This window comes from Macaca mulatta, chromosome 16 (assembly GCF_049350105.2).
Source record: "Macaca mulatta isolate MMU2019108-1 chromosome 16, T2T-MMU8v2.0, whole genome shotgun sequence".
Lineage (NCBI taxonomy): Eukaryota > Metazoa > Chordata > Mammalia > Primates > Cercopithecidae > Macaca > Macaca mulatta.
This window is the reverse complement of record NC_133421.1, coordinates 50,706,108-50,720,157: the sequence shown is the minus strand read 5'-3', so window position 1 is coordinate 50,720,157 and position 14,050 is coordinate 50,706,108. Positions and strand designations below refer to the sequence as shown.

The following is a 14,050-nucleotide window of genomic DNA, read 5'->3' as shown; positions in this document are numbered from 1 at the left end:
CTGTACTCCAGCCTGGGTGACAGAGCAAGACTCCGTCTAAAAAAAAAAAAAAAAAAAAAAAGAACTTAGAATTTAGACTCTTCCATAACTCCCAGCAATCTTAGACATTTATCCCGGAAAAATGAAATATATGATTACAAAAACCTGTAAATGAATTTTTTTTAATTTAATGGTTTATTTTATTATTATTATTTAAAACAAGGTCTTGCTCTGTCACTGAGGCTGGAGTGCAGTGGTGTGATCTTGGTTCACTGCAGCCTTGACTTCCTGGGTTCAGATGGTCTCCTGTCTCAGCCTCCTGTGTAGCTTGGACCACAGGTGCATGCCACCATGCCTGGCTAATTTTTCGATTTTTTCTGCAGAGACAAGGTCTCACTTTGTTGCCCAGGTTGATCTTGAATTCTTGGCCTCAAGTGATCCTCCCACCTCAGTCTCTTGAGTAGCTGGGACTAGAGGTGTGTACCACCATGCCTGGCTAATTTTTAAATTGTTAGTGGAGATGGAGTCTCACTGTATTGGCCAGGCTGGTCTCAAACTCCTAGGCTCAAGCAATCCTCTTGTCTTGTTCTCCCAAAATGCTGAGATTACAGGCATTTTTTTTTTTTAATAAAAATATGTTACCAGGGAGATGCAGCCTTCCATGTAAAATGAAGGCACAGTCCCTAAAACCTATACATGAATGTTTATAGCAACTTTATTCATAAAAGCAAAATCCTGAAAATAGCCTAAATGACCTTCAGTGGGTAAATGACTGAACAAACTCTGACATTTCCATACAATGGAATACTATTCAGCAGTAAAAGGGAATGAACTATTGATACATGCAACGACCTGGATGGTCCTCAAAGACATTATGCTTAGTGAAAAATCAACCTCAAACTGTATTGTAGGTTCCATTAACTGTAGCCTGGAAGAGCAGATTAGGGGACAGGGACTTAGGGTAGGGTAGAGAGTGGGCACCAATACAAGAAAAAGTTCTTGTGTGGTGATGAAACAGCTTTGTATCTCTCTCTCTTCTTCTTTTTTTTTTTTTTTTGAGACTCACTCTATCACCCAGGCTGGAGTGCAATGGTGCGATCTTGGTTCACTGCAACCTCCGCCTCCCAGGTTCAAGCGATTCTCCTGCTTCAGCCTCCCGAGTAGCTGGGATTACAGGTGCCCGCCACTACACTGGCTAATTTTTGTATTTTTAGTAGAGATGGGGTTTCACCTTGTTGGTCAGGCTGGTCACAAACTCCCTACCTCAGGTGATCCACCCGCCTCAGCCTCCCACAGTTCTGGGATTACAGGTGTGAGCCACCGTGCTCGGCCATAGCTTTGTATCTTGATTGTGGTAGTGGTTACATGAATCTATACATGGGTTAAAATTGCATAGAACTACACACAAACAAATGAATGTGGTGTTTAAAAACTGATGAAAATTGAATAAAGTTTGTAGTCTAATGAACAGTAAGGTACCAATGTCAATTCCAGGTTTTGATACTATACTATAGTTACATCAATGTCACCTTTTGGGGAAGCTGGGTGAAGGCTGCATGGGACTATACTATACTACAGGTGTGTACCACCATGCCTGGCTAATTTTTAAATTTTTCTAAGCTCAAGCAATCATCTTGTTTCGTTCTCCCAAAGTGCTGAGATTAAGTCTATAATTCTTTCAAAATAAAAGGCTCACTTTTGGCCTGTAATCACAGAACTTTTCCCTTGATTCCCATATTTTTCCAGAAGCCTCTGGCTTTCTGTCATTTTTTAATTTAAAAACTCCAAAAACCTTTCAGCAGCAATTTCCAAACATCACAGTAAAAATGTCTCAATAAAATTTGTCATTCATATTACCAACATGCTATATAATTGACACAACTTTTGTAATTCTTTTCTTCCTTTTCTTTTTTTTTTTTCTTTTTTTTTTTTTTTTGAGATGGAGTTTTGCTCTTGTTGCCCTGGCTGGAGTGCAATGGCACGATCTCAGCTCACCACAACCTCTGCCTCCCGGGTCAAATGATTCTCCTCCCTCAGCCTCCCGAGTAGCTGGGATTACAGGCATGCACCACCACGCCTGGCTAATTTTTTGTATTTTTAGTAGAGATGGGGTTTCTCAATGTTGGTCAGGCTGGTCTTGAACTCCCAGCCTCAGGTGATCCACCAGCCTCGGCCTCCCAAAGTGCTGGGATTACAGGTGTGAGCCACCACGGCCAGCCTACTTTTGCAATTCTTACAGTATGACTTATAAGAATTTTACATTAGTCCTTTAATTTCCAGATGTAAACTCAAAATAGAAACATTAAAGGAATTGGGGCACATAGTGGTAGTGGGAAAATGTGGCACTTAATGATTTTTCACTCTTTCACACTTAATGCAATGGTTCTTTCTTTTAGTGCTCTGGTTCCAAAGTTGCATAAGTATTTTTAATTTAATTTTATTTTATTTTATGTTTTGAGATGGAGCGTCGCTCTGTCACCCAGGCTGGAGTGCAGTGGCACAATCTTGGCTCACTGCAACCTCCGCCTCGTGGGTTCAAGCAATTCTCCTGTCTCAGCCTCCTGAGTAGCTGAGATTACAGGTGCACGGCACCATGCCCAGCTAATTTTTGTATTTTTTAGTAGAGATGGGGTTTCTCCATGTTGGTCAGGCTGGTCTTGAACTCCTGACCTCAGATGATCCACCCGCCTCGGCCTCCCAAAGTGTTGAGATTACAGGCGTGAGCCACTGTGCCCAGCCAAGTTTTTTTTTTGAGACAGAGTCTCACTCTTGCCCACACTGGAGTGCAGTGACACGATCTTAGCTCACTGCAACCTCCACCTCCTGAGTTCAAGCAATTCTCCTGCTTCAGCCTCCAGAGTAGCTGGGATTACAGGTGCCTGCCATCATGCCCGGCTAATTTTTGTATTCTTAGTAGAGAGAGTTTCATCGTGTTGGCCAGGCTGATCTCGAACTCCTGACCTCAAGTGATCCACCCTCCTCAACCTCCCAAAGTGCTGGGATTACAGGTGTGAGTCACCGCACCTGGCTGTAAGTTTTGAGGGTCAGCCCCTAACCCTGTTTTCCCTATAAGCTCTGTTATCCTTAGTGTATGAATTTGCAGAACTCAAGATGTTGCAGTGACTTGTATATTTTCTTACAGCTGAAACACCTATATATAAGTAAGCCAAAAACATTACAAAGCACCATGTAAACAAAGGGGCAAAATAAATTCTCAAACTTATTTACTCTGTTTTTTTAAAAATAAAGAAGTAGGCCGGGCGCGGTGGCTCAAGCCTGTAATCCCAGCACTTTGGGAGGCCGAGACGGGCGGATCATGAGGTCAGGAGATCGAGACCATCCTGGCTAATACGGTGAAACCCCGTCTCTACTAAAAAATACAAAAAACTAGCCGGGTGAAGTGGCGGGTGCCTGTAGTCCCAGCTACTCGGGAGGCTGAGGCAGGAGAATGGTGTGAACCCGAGAGGAGGAGCTTGCAGTGAGCTGAGATCCGGCCACTGCACTCCAGCCTGGGTGACAGAGCAAGACTCCGTCTCAAAAAAAAATAAAAATAAAAATAAAGAAGTAGATAATTTAGAACTATTTATTTATTTATATAATTTTTAAATTTGAGACAGAGTCTCACTCTGTCACCCAGGCTGTAATGCAGTGGTTCAATCTTGGCTCACTGCAAACTCCACCTCCCGGGTTCAAGAGATTCTCCTGCCTCAGCCTCCCGAGTAGCTGGGGTTACAGGTGTATGCCACCAGGCCCGGCTAATTTTTGTATTTTTAGTAGAGGCAGGGTTTCACCATGTTGGCCAGGCTGGTCTCGGACTCGTGACCTCAAGTGAATCCACCCACCTTGGCTTCCCAAAGTGCTGGGATTACAGGCGTGAGCAACTGTGCCCAGCCTAGAACTATTTAAAATAAATTACTTTTATGTGATTAAAAAAATACGTTATGTTTTTATTAAAAGTTCCCTGTAAGCGTAATTTTTTTTCTCTCAGTAAATATAACAGGGCCTGGCATGGTAGCTCACGCTTGTCATTCCAGCACTTTGGGAGGCTGAAGTAGGAGAAATGCTTGAGCCCAGGAGTTCACGACCAGCCTAGGCAATATGATGAAATTCTGTCTCTACAAAAAATTTTTGAAAAATTAGTTCGGCATGGTAGTGTGTGTCTGTAGTCCCAGCTGTGTGGGAGGCTAAGGTGTGGGATCACTTGAGCCTGGGAGGTCTAGGCTACAATGAGCCATGATCCAGCCACTGTACTCTAGCCTGGGTGACAGAGCAAGACCCTGTCTAATACACACACACACACACACACACACACACACACACACACACACACACACACATACATATATACACATAGAAGGGCAAGGAGAGAGGGAATGGAGATTTGTTGTTTAATGGTATAAAGTTAGCCAGGCAAGGTGGCTCACGCCTATAATCCCAGCACTTTGTGAGGCTGAGGCAGGTGGATTGCTTGAGCCCAGGAGTTCGAGACCAGCCTGGGTGACATGGTGAAACCTCATCTCTACAAAAAATACAAAAATTAGCTGGGCATGGTGGCACAAGCCTGTAGTCCCATCTATTATAACTCAGGAGACTGAGGTGGGAGTATTACCTGAGCCAGGGTCGAGGATGCAGTGAGCTTTGGTTGTGCCACTGCACTCCAGCCTAGGTGACAGTGAGACCTTGTCTCAAAAAAAAAAAAAAAAAAAGAAGTTGGGGGGCGGGGGCATAGAGTTGTTTTCAGTTTTGCAAAATGAAAAGACTTCTGGACTTTGGTTGCACAACAGTGTGAATATACTTAAAACCACCAAACTGTACATTTAAAAATGATTGACATTCAATTTTGCTGGGTGGTGGGTGGTGGGGGTGGTGAAAAAATAAATTTTAAAAATGATTAAGATCTTAAGTTTTGGCTGGCGTGGTGGCTCACACCTGTAATCCCAGCACTTTGGGAGGTCAAGGCAGGCAGATCATTTGAGGTCAGGAGTTTGAGACCAGCCTGGCCAACATGGTGAAACCACATCTCTACTAAAAATACAAAAAATTAGCCGGGCGGCCGGGCGCGGTGGCTCAAGCCTGTAATCCCAGCACTTCGGGAGGCCGAGACGGGTGGATCACGAGGTCAGGAGATCGAGACCATCCTGGCTGACACGGTGAAACCCCGTCTCTACTAAAAAATACAAAAAACTAGCCGGGCGAGGTGGCGGGCGCCTGTAGTCCCAGCTACTCGGGAGGCTGAGGCAGGAGAATGGCGTGAACCCGGGAGGCGGAGCTTGCAGTGAGCTGAGATACGACCACTGCACTCCAGCCTGGGCGACAGAGCAAGACTCCGTCTCAAAAAAAAAAAAAAAAAAAAAAAAAAATTAGCCGGGCATAGTGGTGTGTGCCTGTAATCTTAGCTACTTGGGGGGCTGAGGTAGGAGAATTGCTTGAACCCGGGAGGCAGAGGTTTCAGTGAGCCGATATTGTGCCACTGCACTCCAGCCTGGGTGACAGAGTGAGACTCCATCTCAAAAAAAAAAAAATCTTAAATTTTATGTTATGTGTATTTTAGCACAATTAAAATTATATATATATATGTATGTCTATCTTGTATTTTTAAACTTTTGGGATATTGAGCATTTTTTCCAATAGAAACTTAAAATGGTGGTTAGATTCTTGAATTAGTTTACAAAATCCTATTTGTATTTTATATTTGATTCATAACATAGCTAAAAGATGACACATTTGCAACAGTATTGATGTGTATCTATATATACTCATATATAGAGATATATAGCTACATATTTTTTAAACAGGAGTAAAGTTACTGAATATTCCATCTTTTCATCTTTTCATTTTGTTCCATTGGATTCTGACATGTTTAGTCTTTAGCTGTAGGTACCCTAACCAACAGACAGAAGTGGTATTGCAAAAGCAGAGATGGCAATAGAGAAATTTTAGTAACATTATTACACTATGAGGCTCCACGATCAATCCTGACCCATTTGTCAAGGACTAACCACTATTAAGTGTAGTGTTATTTGCAAATAAATATTCATAATCCTGGGAATGCTTGTAATAGATTTCAAAATATTGTCTTGGGAAATATTGAGAGTTGTGAAGTAATCCTCTTTATTTGAGCGGTTGTAAAAGTAACATGTAATATTGCTTGTGTCTTTTAGAATTCAGATATTCCTATACTTTTTAGTCTACAACGTGTCCTGCTCATTCTTGGCCTTTTCTTCACTGGCCTCTTGCCCTTTGTGCCCATTCGAGAACAGTTTTTTGAAATCCCAATGCCTTCTATTATACTGAAGTAAGTGATTACCCTTTTATTTTAAAATTATCAATTATAGAAAGACTAAGATGAAAGCTCACTAATATCAACATCAATGATGAAGAAGAGATTTCTGTAGTGATTTCCATGTTCTATTACCTGATCTATATTATGCATTTTTATATAAGACACATTCTCTAAAACAAATAATCAGGACCCATCTCAGATTATAATGATTTTCTGTGCCTGTATAGTCAGAAATCAGATAAAAGGAATTTAGTTTAATTACAGAAGGTCAATAATTCTTTTATTCTCACATCAAATAGCAGTTGCCCTCCACTTTCCCTTCTTTCTACTTCATTGACAGCTCTACCCAGCTGAAATTCCATTAAACTCCAAATTAAACAATGGTATTACTGTAATACATTTAGGAAGAAAAACTACCACCACCATAAAAGCCTCTGGAGATAGGAAAATAAAAGGGTACAGTTAGCTTATATAGGATACTGTTTTGTTTTGTTTTGTTTTGTTTTTTTTTGAGATGGAGTTTCACTGTTGTGGCCTAGGCTGGAGTACAAAGGTGTGATCTCGACTCACTGCAACCTCCACCTCCCAGGTTTAGTGATTCTCCTGCCTCAGCCTCCTGAGTAGCTGGGATTACAGGCACCTACCACGTCACCTGGCTAATTTTTGTATTTTTAGTGGAGACGGGGGCTTCACCATGTTGGTCAGACTGGTCTCGAACTCCTGACCTCAGGTGATCCACCCACCTCCTCCCAAAGTGCTGGGATTATAGGCGTGACCCACCTTGCCCAGCCAGGATCCTTTTATATTTACATAATTCCTCTACCAGAAAAGCCTTGCATTTCACTTGCTAATTTACTAGAAAGATAAAAATACATAGATTGTAAAAATACATAGGTACATAAAAACACTTAGATTGCCTGATAAATACTAAGCACTCATAAGTGATAGCTTTTATTGTTATCTTTGTTATTATAAAGAATGATAGCTTCATCTCAAAATTCTACACACTTAGAATGTGATTTCTAGCTGTAGATTCATAACTGAATTATGACAAAGGAATTTGGAATTGTTGGGGAGATCATTTAAATGTGATTTTACTTGTATGAAAACACTTTTCATATCCAACAGAACTTTAAAAAATCGAGCTGAAGAGCTTTCCTCTTTTATAGCATGTCTCAATAAAGCTAATTACTTGGGGGAAAACATCAAGCTGATCGTTAGTGTAGCAGTCATCAAACAATATTGGTAAGAAAAGCAGGCCAGGTGCAATGTTGGGATTACAGGTGCAATCACACCTGTAATCCCAACACTTTGGGAGGCCGAGGTGGGCAGATCATGAGGTCAGGAGTTTGAGACCAGCCTGGCCAACATGGTGAAACCCCGTCTTTACTGAAAATATAAAAATTAGCCAGGCTTGCCTGAACCTGGGAGACGGAAGTTGCAGTGAGCCGAGATTGCGCCACTGCACTCCAGCCTGGGCAACAGAGCGAGACTCCTTCTCAAAAAAAAAAAAAGAAAAGAAAAAAAAATAAAAACAATTGGCTGGGCGTGGTGGCTCATGCTTGTAATCCCAGCACTATGGGAGGTCAGGAGTTCGAGACCAGCCTGGCCAACATGGTGAAACCCCTTCTCTACTAAAAATACAAAAATTAGCCGGGCAGGGTGGTGGGCACCTAGAATCCCAGTTACTCAGGAGGCTGAGGCAGGAGAGTCACTTAAACCCCAGAGGCGGAGGTTGCAATGAGTCAAGATCGCTGCACTGTAACCTGGGCGACAGAGCAAGACTGCATCTCAAAAAAAAAACAAAAAGAAAAACAATTTAGTCAGTACTCTTGTGCTCAACTTCTATTTCATGCCTGTTTTCCAATTTCAGTATCTTAGTGATGAACATGTTTATTTATTCCTAAATTATATTTATGAACAGTCTTTGTGGCTGTTTCTCAGACAAAACAATAGAAAACACTTCTTGTCTACCAAAAAAAAAAAAAAAAAAACAAAACCCTATTTTATTTGCTAGATTAAAATTATCCCTAAACATTTATTCCTGGCCGGGCCAGGGGCTCCTGCCTGTAATCTCAGCACTTTGGGAAGCGGAGGCAGGAGGATCATCTGAGGTCAGGAGTTCCATACCAGCCTGGCCAACATGGTGAAACTCCATCTCTACTAAAAATACAAAATTAGCTGGGCATGGTGGCGCACATCTGTAATCCCAGCTGCTCAGGAGTCTGAGGCAGGAGAATCGCTTGAACCCGGGAGGTGGGGGTTGCAGTGAGCCGAGATTGCACCATTGCACTCCAGACTGGGCGACAGAGCAAGACTTTGCCTCTAAATAAATAAATAAAACATTTATTCCTAAAGTACTTAGCTTTCATCTGGCCTGGAGTGGACTGTTTGCTCTGTATTTATCTTCATGTGTTCCTTTTAGAAGCAAATATTGCTGAAATACAGACCTAAGAACAAACTCCATGGAATTAATATTTTCTCTAAAAGTTTTTAGAGAAACTGATTATGGATTAAGACACAAGTAGGATATCTTTTGTGTGTTTTAATACTTCTATGGAAGACAGTGGATATTTTCTAAGACAATATAGTGATTGTTTAATGAGGTAGTCAGTATTTGAGCTACTAAATCCCTAAGATTCCTGAAATTGCAACCAGGACTTTCCACTGGGGCCAGAGTTATGGAAAAAAGGACTTGTACTTTATTTAGTACATTTTTTTTTTTTGAGACAGTGTTTCACTTTGTCGCCCAGGCTGGAGTGCAGTGGCACAATCTTGGTTCACTGCAACCTCTGCCTGCTGGGTTCAAGCGATTCTCCTGCCTCAGGCTCCTAAGTAACTGGGGTTACAGGCGTATGCCACCATGCCTGGCTAATTTTTATGTTTTTAGTAGAGACGGGGTTTCGCCATGTTGGCCAGGCTGGTCTGGAACTTCTGACCTCAGGTGATGCACCAGCCTCAGCCTCCCAAAGTGCTGGGATTACACACATGAGCCACCGTGCCTGGCCTACAGAATTTTTTTTTTTTTTTTTTTTTTTTTTTTGAGACAGAGTCTCACTCTGTCGCCCAGGCTGGAGTGCAGTGGCGCGATCTTGGCTTACTGCAAGCTCTGCCTCCCAGGTTCACTCCATTCTCCTGCCTCAGTTTCCCAAGTAGCTGGGACTACAGGCACCCGTCACCATGCCTGGCTAATTTTTTGTATTTTTAGTAGAGACGGGGTTTCACCGTGTTAGCCGGGATAGTCTTGATCTCCTGACCTCGTGATCTGCCCATCTTGGCCTCCCAAAGTGCTGGGATTACAGGCGTGAGCTACCGCGCCCGGCCGGCCTACAGATATTTTAAAGGAAAGGAAAACACATGGTAAACAGCTTACTTTAATCTATAATACAGTTCTGTTATATGTTTAAATCTGCCACATACTAAATTGTAGCAGACAAAGCAGGAGAAAGATTTCACCAAAAAAGAAAGGAGATATGAGCTTAGGGCACCAGGGTCTCTGGAAAGACAGTATTTGTTTATTTATTTATGTATTTATTTATGTATTTATTTATTTATTTTTAACTTTTGAATAGGGATGGCAAAAAGTTAGCTTGAGACCAGTGCAAACAGAACCCAACTGGCCTTTGTTTTATTTTTGTCCTTTTTACAAATATTTTTGAGAATATACAAAGTACAAGGCACTGTTTTCATTTTCGAATCTGTTTCATCACACTGATATATTTCTGTGTTTCTAATTTGTAATTCAAACTTTATTTTACCCTAGGCTAAAAGAACCACACACCATGTCCAGAAGTCAGAAATTTCTCATCTGGCTTTCTGATCTGTAAGAATTTTAATTTCTTAATATGCAAGTTATTGCTTCAGCTATTAAATACTACCCTTAAAATTTAGTGCAAGCTTTCCACATGTAATTTATAACAAGGGCAAATTGAGTACCTGCTATGTAAAATGTGTATGAATCATTTAGAAATATCTTAATTACTAATCACAAAACCTTAGGAAGAATCTTGAGAGATAATCTTGTCCAACTTCATGAGAAAACTGAGCCACCATATACCCAGTTAAATTATTTACTTGGGGTTGTCTAGCTAGTTAGTAGCAGAACTAGGTTAAAGAACCATTCCCTTTTTCTTACTTGCTGTTTCCACCAAGCATGGTGAAAAGACGTGTAACAACACCATATATATAAAAGTATATGTTGCCTACAGCACGTTTCTCAGAAAAATCTGCTCTGCACCAAGACTTAGCAGAAAGGAAATCTCACCTATAGAGTGGATATCAACTTTAAAGAAAATGCCTTAATTTAGACATGTTGAGTTTAATTTTAGTAAAAATCACAAAATAATTGTACTATATTTTGCTTTAAGATGGAACCTTGAATGCTTAAAAATTTTTTTTTTTTTTTTTTTTTTTTTTTTTGAGATGGAGTCTCGCTCTGTCACCCGGGCTGGAGTGCAGTGACCGGATCTCGGCTCACTGCAAGCACCGCCTCCCGGGTTTACGCCATTCTCCTGCCTCAGCCTCCCATGTAGCTGGGAATACAGGCGCCCGCCACCTCGCCTGGCTAGTTTTTTGTATTTTTTAGTAGAGACGGGGTTTCACCGTGTTAGCCAGGATGGTCTCGATCTCCTGACCTCCTGACCTCGTGATCCGCCCGTCTCGGCCTCCCAAAGTGCTGGGATTACAGGCTTGAGCCACCGCGCCCGGCATGCTTAAATATTTTAATAGTCCCAAATCACAACTTTTTATTATTTAATGCCTTTTTCTTTTCTTTTCTTATTTATTATTTTTTTTAATTATTATTATTATTTTTTGAGACAGAGTCTTGCTCTGTCATCCAGGGAGTGCAGTGGTGTGATCTTGGCTCACCGCTTCCGGGGTTCAAGTGATTCTTCTGCCTCAGCTTCCCGAGTAGCTGGAACCATAGGCTCCTGCCACCATGCCTGGCTAACTTTTGTATTTTTTAGTAGAGACAAGGTTTCACCATGTTGGCCAGGTTGGTTTTGAACTCCTGACCTCAAGTGATCTGCCCACCTCAGCCTCCCAAAGTGCTGGGATTGCAGGTGTGAGCCACCGCGCCCAGCCTTAACACCTTTTTCAAAGAGTCCTAAACAATTAGTTTTATCTTTTCTCTGTGTCAGTGTTTATTCTTTTTTGCTTTATTCTTGATTTAAGCTCTAGTTTTTCAAGGATGCCTTTTTTTTGTGCTCATGTAAAACCAGGATGCATTTTTTTTCTTTTTTCAACCCTATTAACTGACAAGATGCATTTTTAATTTGTGTCAAAAGCACATGATTTCTAGTTTCTGTTATTTAATCATTCTAATAGACATAACAGAATAGAAATAATGTCTTTCCAGCGCAGTGAATTCCTATCTTGCTCAAGAGATTTGTATTTTGAAAGTTCACTTATCAGTGAGTCACTTGGAACAAAAAAATGTTTTTTTCCCTAGACATAGGATAGTGTAATTAATGGACATAATGCTTCTAACATAGCTTACAAAAGACTAATCCATTGTGTAATGAACTATGATGCTATAGAAATTGACCTGCATTTGTTGACTTATTTTAACTTGGAAAGTTAGGAACACATATTAATAGTAAGAAAGGAAAGCCAGCTCTTTCTCCTTCTTCAGCAGTGAAAATGAGGCAGCCTCTTTTCTATTGAGCTATGTCAACAAGAATGGGTCTCCGACAGATCTGGTAGCAGTAAGGAGTAGAAAGGAGGTTCTGGTTGTCCACCAACCAGCAGCCTGCAATGAAAGGAGATCCAGCAATTAAGACATAAATTAATTCCCAACAGCCATTATTACTTGAGACCATTTCTTTTATTGCTGAAGCATTGGGATTAAATTAACTAGGAATTACTAAACTCTAAATTGACTAAATTAGGACTAAAGACTAGATTCCTAAATCATTTATGCTTTTTCTTTTCTAGCTTACTAATGAGGAAAGCTTTGTTTGACCACCTAACTGCTCGAGGCATTCAAGTAAGTTTCTGGAATGATGCATTTTGGAAGCAGCATAGCTCACCAGTTTAACACAAATATAAAGGGCAAGAACTTTTAACTGACTTAGTTTGGCCCTTGACTCTGATACTGCTGCTTTACTGATCCACAAATGAGGACCTTAAGCTCTTCCTATACAGTTAGCAATAAAGCATTGGCATTTCTGGATCTAGATTCCTCTTATGTACAGAATAGCTGTTGCCAGAGAGGTGGGCCAGTGTTTGTGTGTGTGTGTGTGTGTGTATATATATATATTTATTTTATTTTATTTTATTTTTTTTGAGATGGAGTCTCGCTGTGTCACCCAGGCTAGAGTGCAGTGGTGCAGTCTTGACTCACTGCAACCTCCACCTCCCCGGTTCAAGTGATTCTCATGCCTCAGCCTACTAAGTAGCTGGGATTATAGGCGCGCACCACCACACCTGGCTAATTTTTGTATTTTTAGTAGAGACTGGGTTTTGCCATGTTGGCCAGGCATATCTCGAACTCCTGACCTCAGATGATCCACCCGCCTTGACCTCCCAAAGTGCTGGAATTACAGGCGTGAGCCACTGTGCCCAGCCAGGAGAGTGTATATTTAATAAGCACTGTGAATTTTTTTTTAACACCCCTCATTCCTGTAAGGAACAAAGTGAACTTTTAAAAAAGGATCTAATGATTTATTTAAATGATAGCTTTAAAAGGTTATTTCTAAATGTACCAAGATTGTAGTGGATAAATACTGTTATAAAAATAATTTTCTATTTTAACATTTCTTCTCATCCTTCTCACACTTCTAATTTTCAGGTGTATATTTGGGTATTAAATGAAGAACAAGAATACAAAAGAGCTTTTGATTTGGGAGCAACTGGGGTGATGACAGACTATCCAACAAAGCTTAAGGATTTTTTGCATAACTTTTCAGCATAGAAAAAGAGGTACTTAGAAGTATTGAAGGAAAAAATGAAGACCTAAGAAAAAAAATTTCATCATCATTTCCCTAAGCCATTTCCAGAATGGTAAAAGGTTTAATCAGTTTTTATTACCTCATTTTTAAGCCTGTATGAGAATGTAGAAACTATATATTATATGTATATTTATTTTAAATAATATTATATATTTTATGTTTGTAAATTGTTTAGAAAGATAATTGGTTATGAGATGTAAGTTTTAATTTCTTAATATGCATTTTAGTTTCTAGATCTTACACAGAAATCTTGATTAATAACATACACAGAAATGTACATACTACATCATCTATAGAAATCTTGATCAATAATCTAGAAACTAGGTTATCTAGGTTATTGATCAAGATTTCTGTAGATGATGTAGTGTTCTATTATAAGTAATTCTGGAATCAAAGACTGTTGGATACATTTGGCATTGGGCTGAGTGGGTGGCTCACGCCTGTAATCCCAGCACTTTGGAAGACTGAGGCAGGCAGATCATCTGAAGTCAGGAGTTTAAGACCAGCCTGACCAACATGGCAAAACCCCATCTCTACCAAAAATACAAAAATTAGCCAGGCGTGGTGGTACATGTCTGTCATCCCAGCAGCTCTTAAGGCTGAGGCACGAGAATTGCTTGAACCTGGGAGGCAGAGGCTGTAGTGAGCCAAGATAGCACCACTGCACTCCAACCTGGGAGACAGAGTGAGACTCTGTCACACACACACACACAAAAATGGCATTAGCCTTCACTGGAATACAATCAGTTAGTTAGTAAAAGAATTTTTTTTTTTTTGACATGGAGTCTTCCTCTGTTGCCGAGGCTGGAGTGCAGTGGCACCATCTTGGCTCACT

At 40.7% G+C, this 14,050-nt stretch overlaps 1 protein-coding gene across 3 annotated transcripts in view; it reads left to right on the top strand.

Annotated features, from left to right (window-relative positions):
* GDPD1 (glycerophosphodiester phosphodiesterase domain containing 1) overlaps positions 1–14,050 on the top strand; it is a 61,211-nt gene that overhangs the window by 46,105 nt on the left and 1,056 nt on the right. Inside the window, exons 7-10 of one of the 3 annotated variants that reach the window (XM_015119123.3) lie at positions 6,141–6,274; positions 10,026–10,085; positions 12,200–12,251; positions 13,056–13,272. In XM_015119123.3, the coding sequence (XP_014974609.1) occupies positions 6,141–6,274; positions 10,026–10,085; positions 12,200–12,251; positions 13,056–13,178 (369 nt within the window). In that variant the 3' untranslated portion in view covers positions 13,179–13,272. Of the gene's footprint in view, positions 1–6,140; positions 6,275–10,025; positions 10,086–12,199; positions 12,252–13,055; positions 13,273–14,050 lie in introns of those variants that run through there. The other 2 variants (XM_015119124.3, XM_077970910.1) reach the window with 2 other exon arrangements.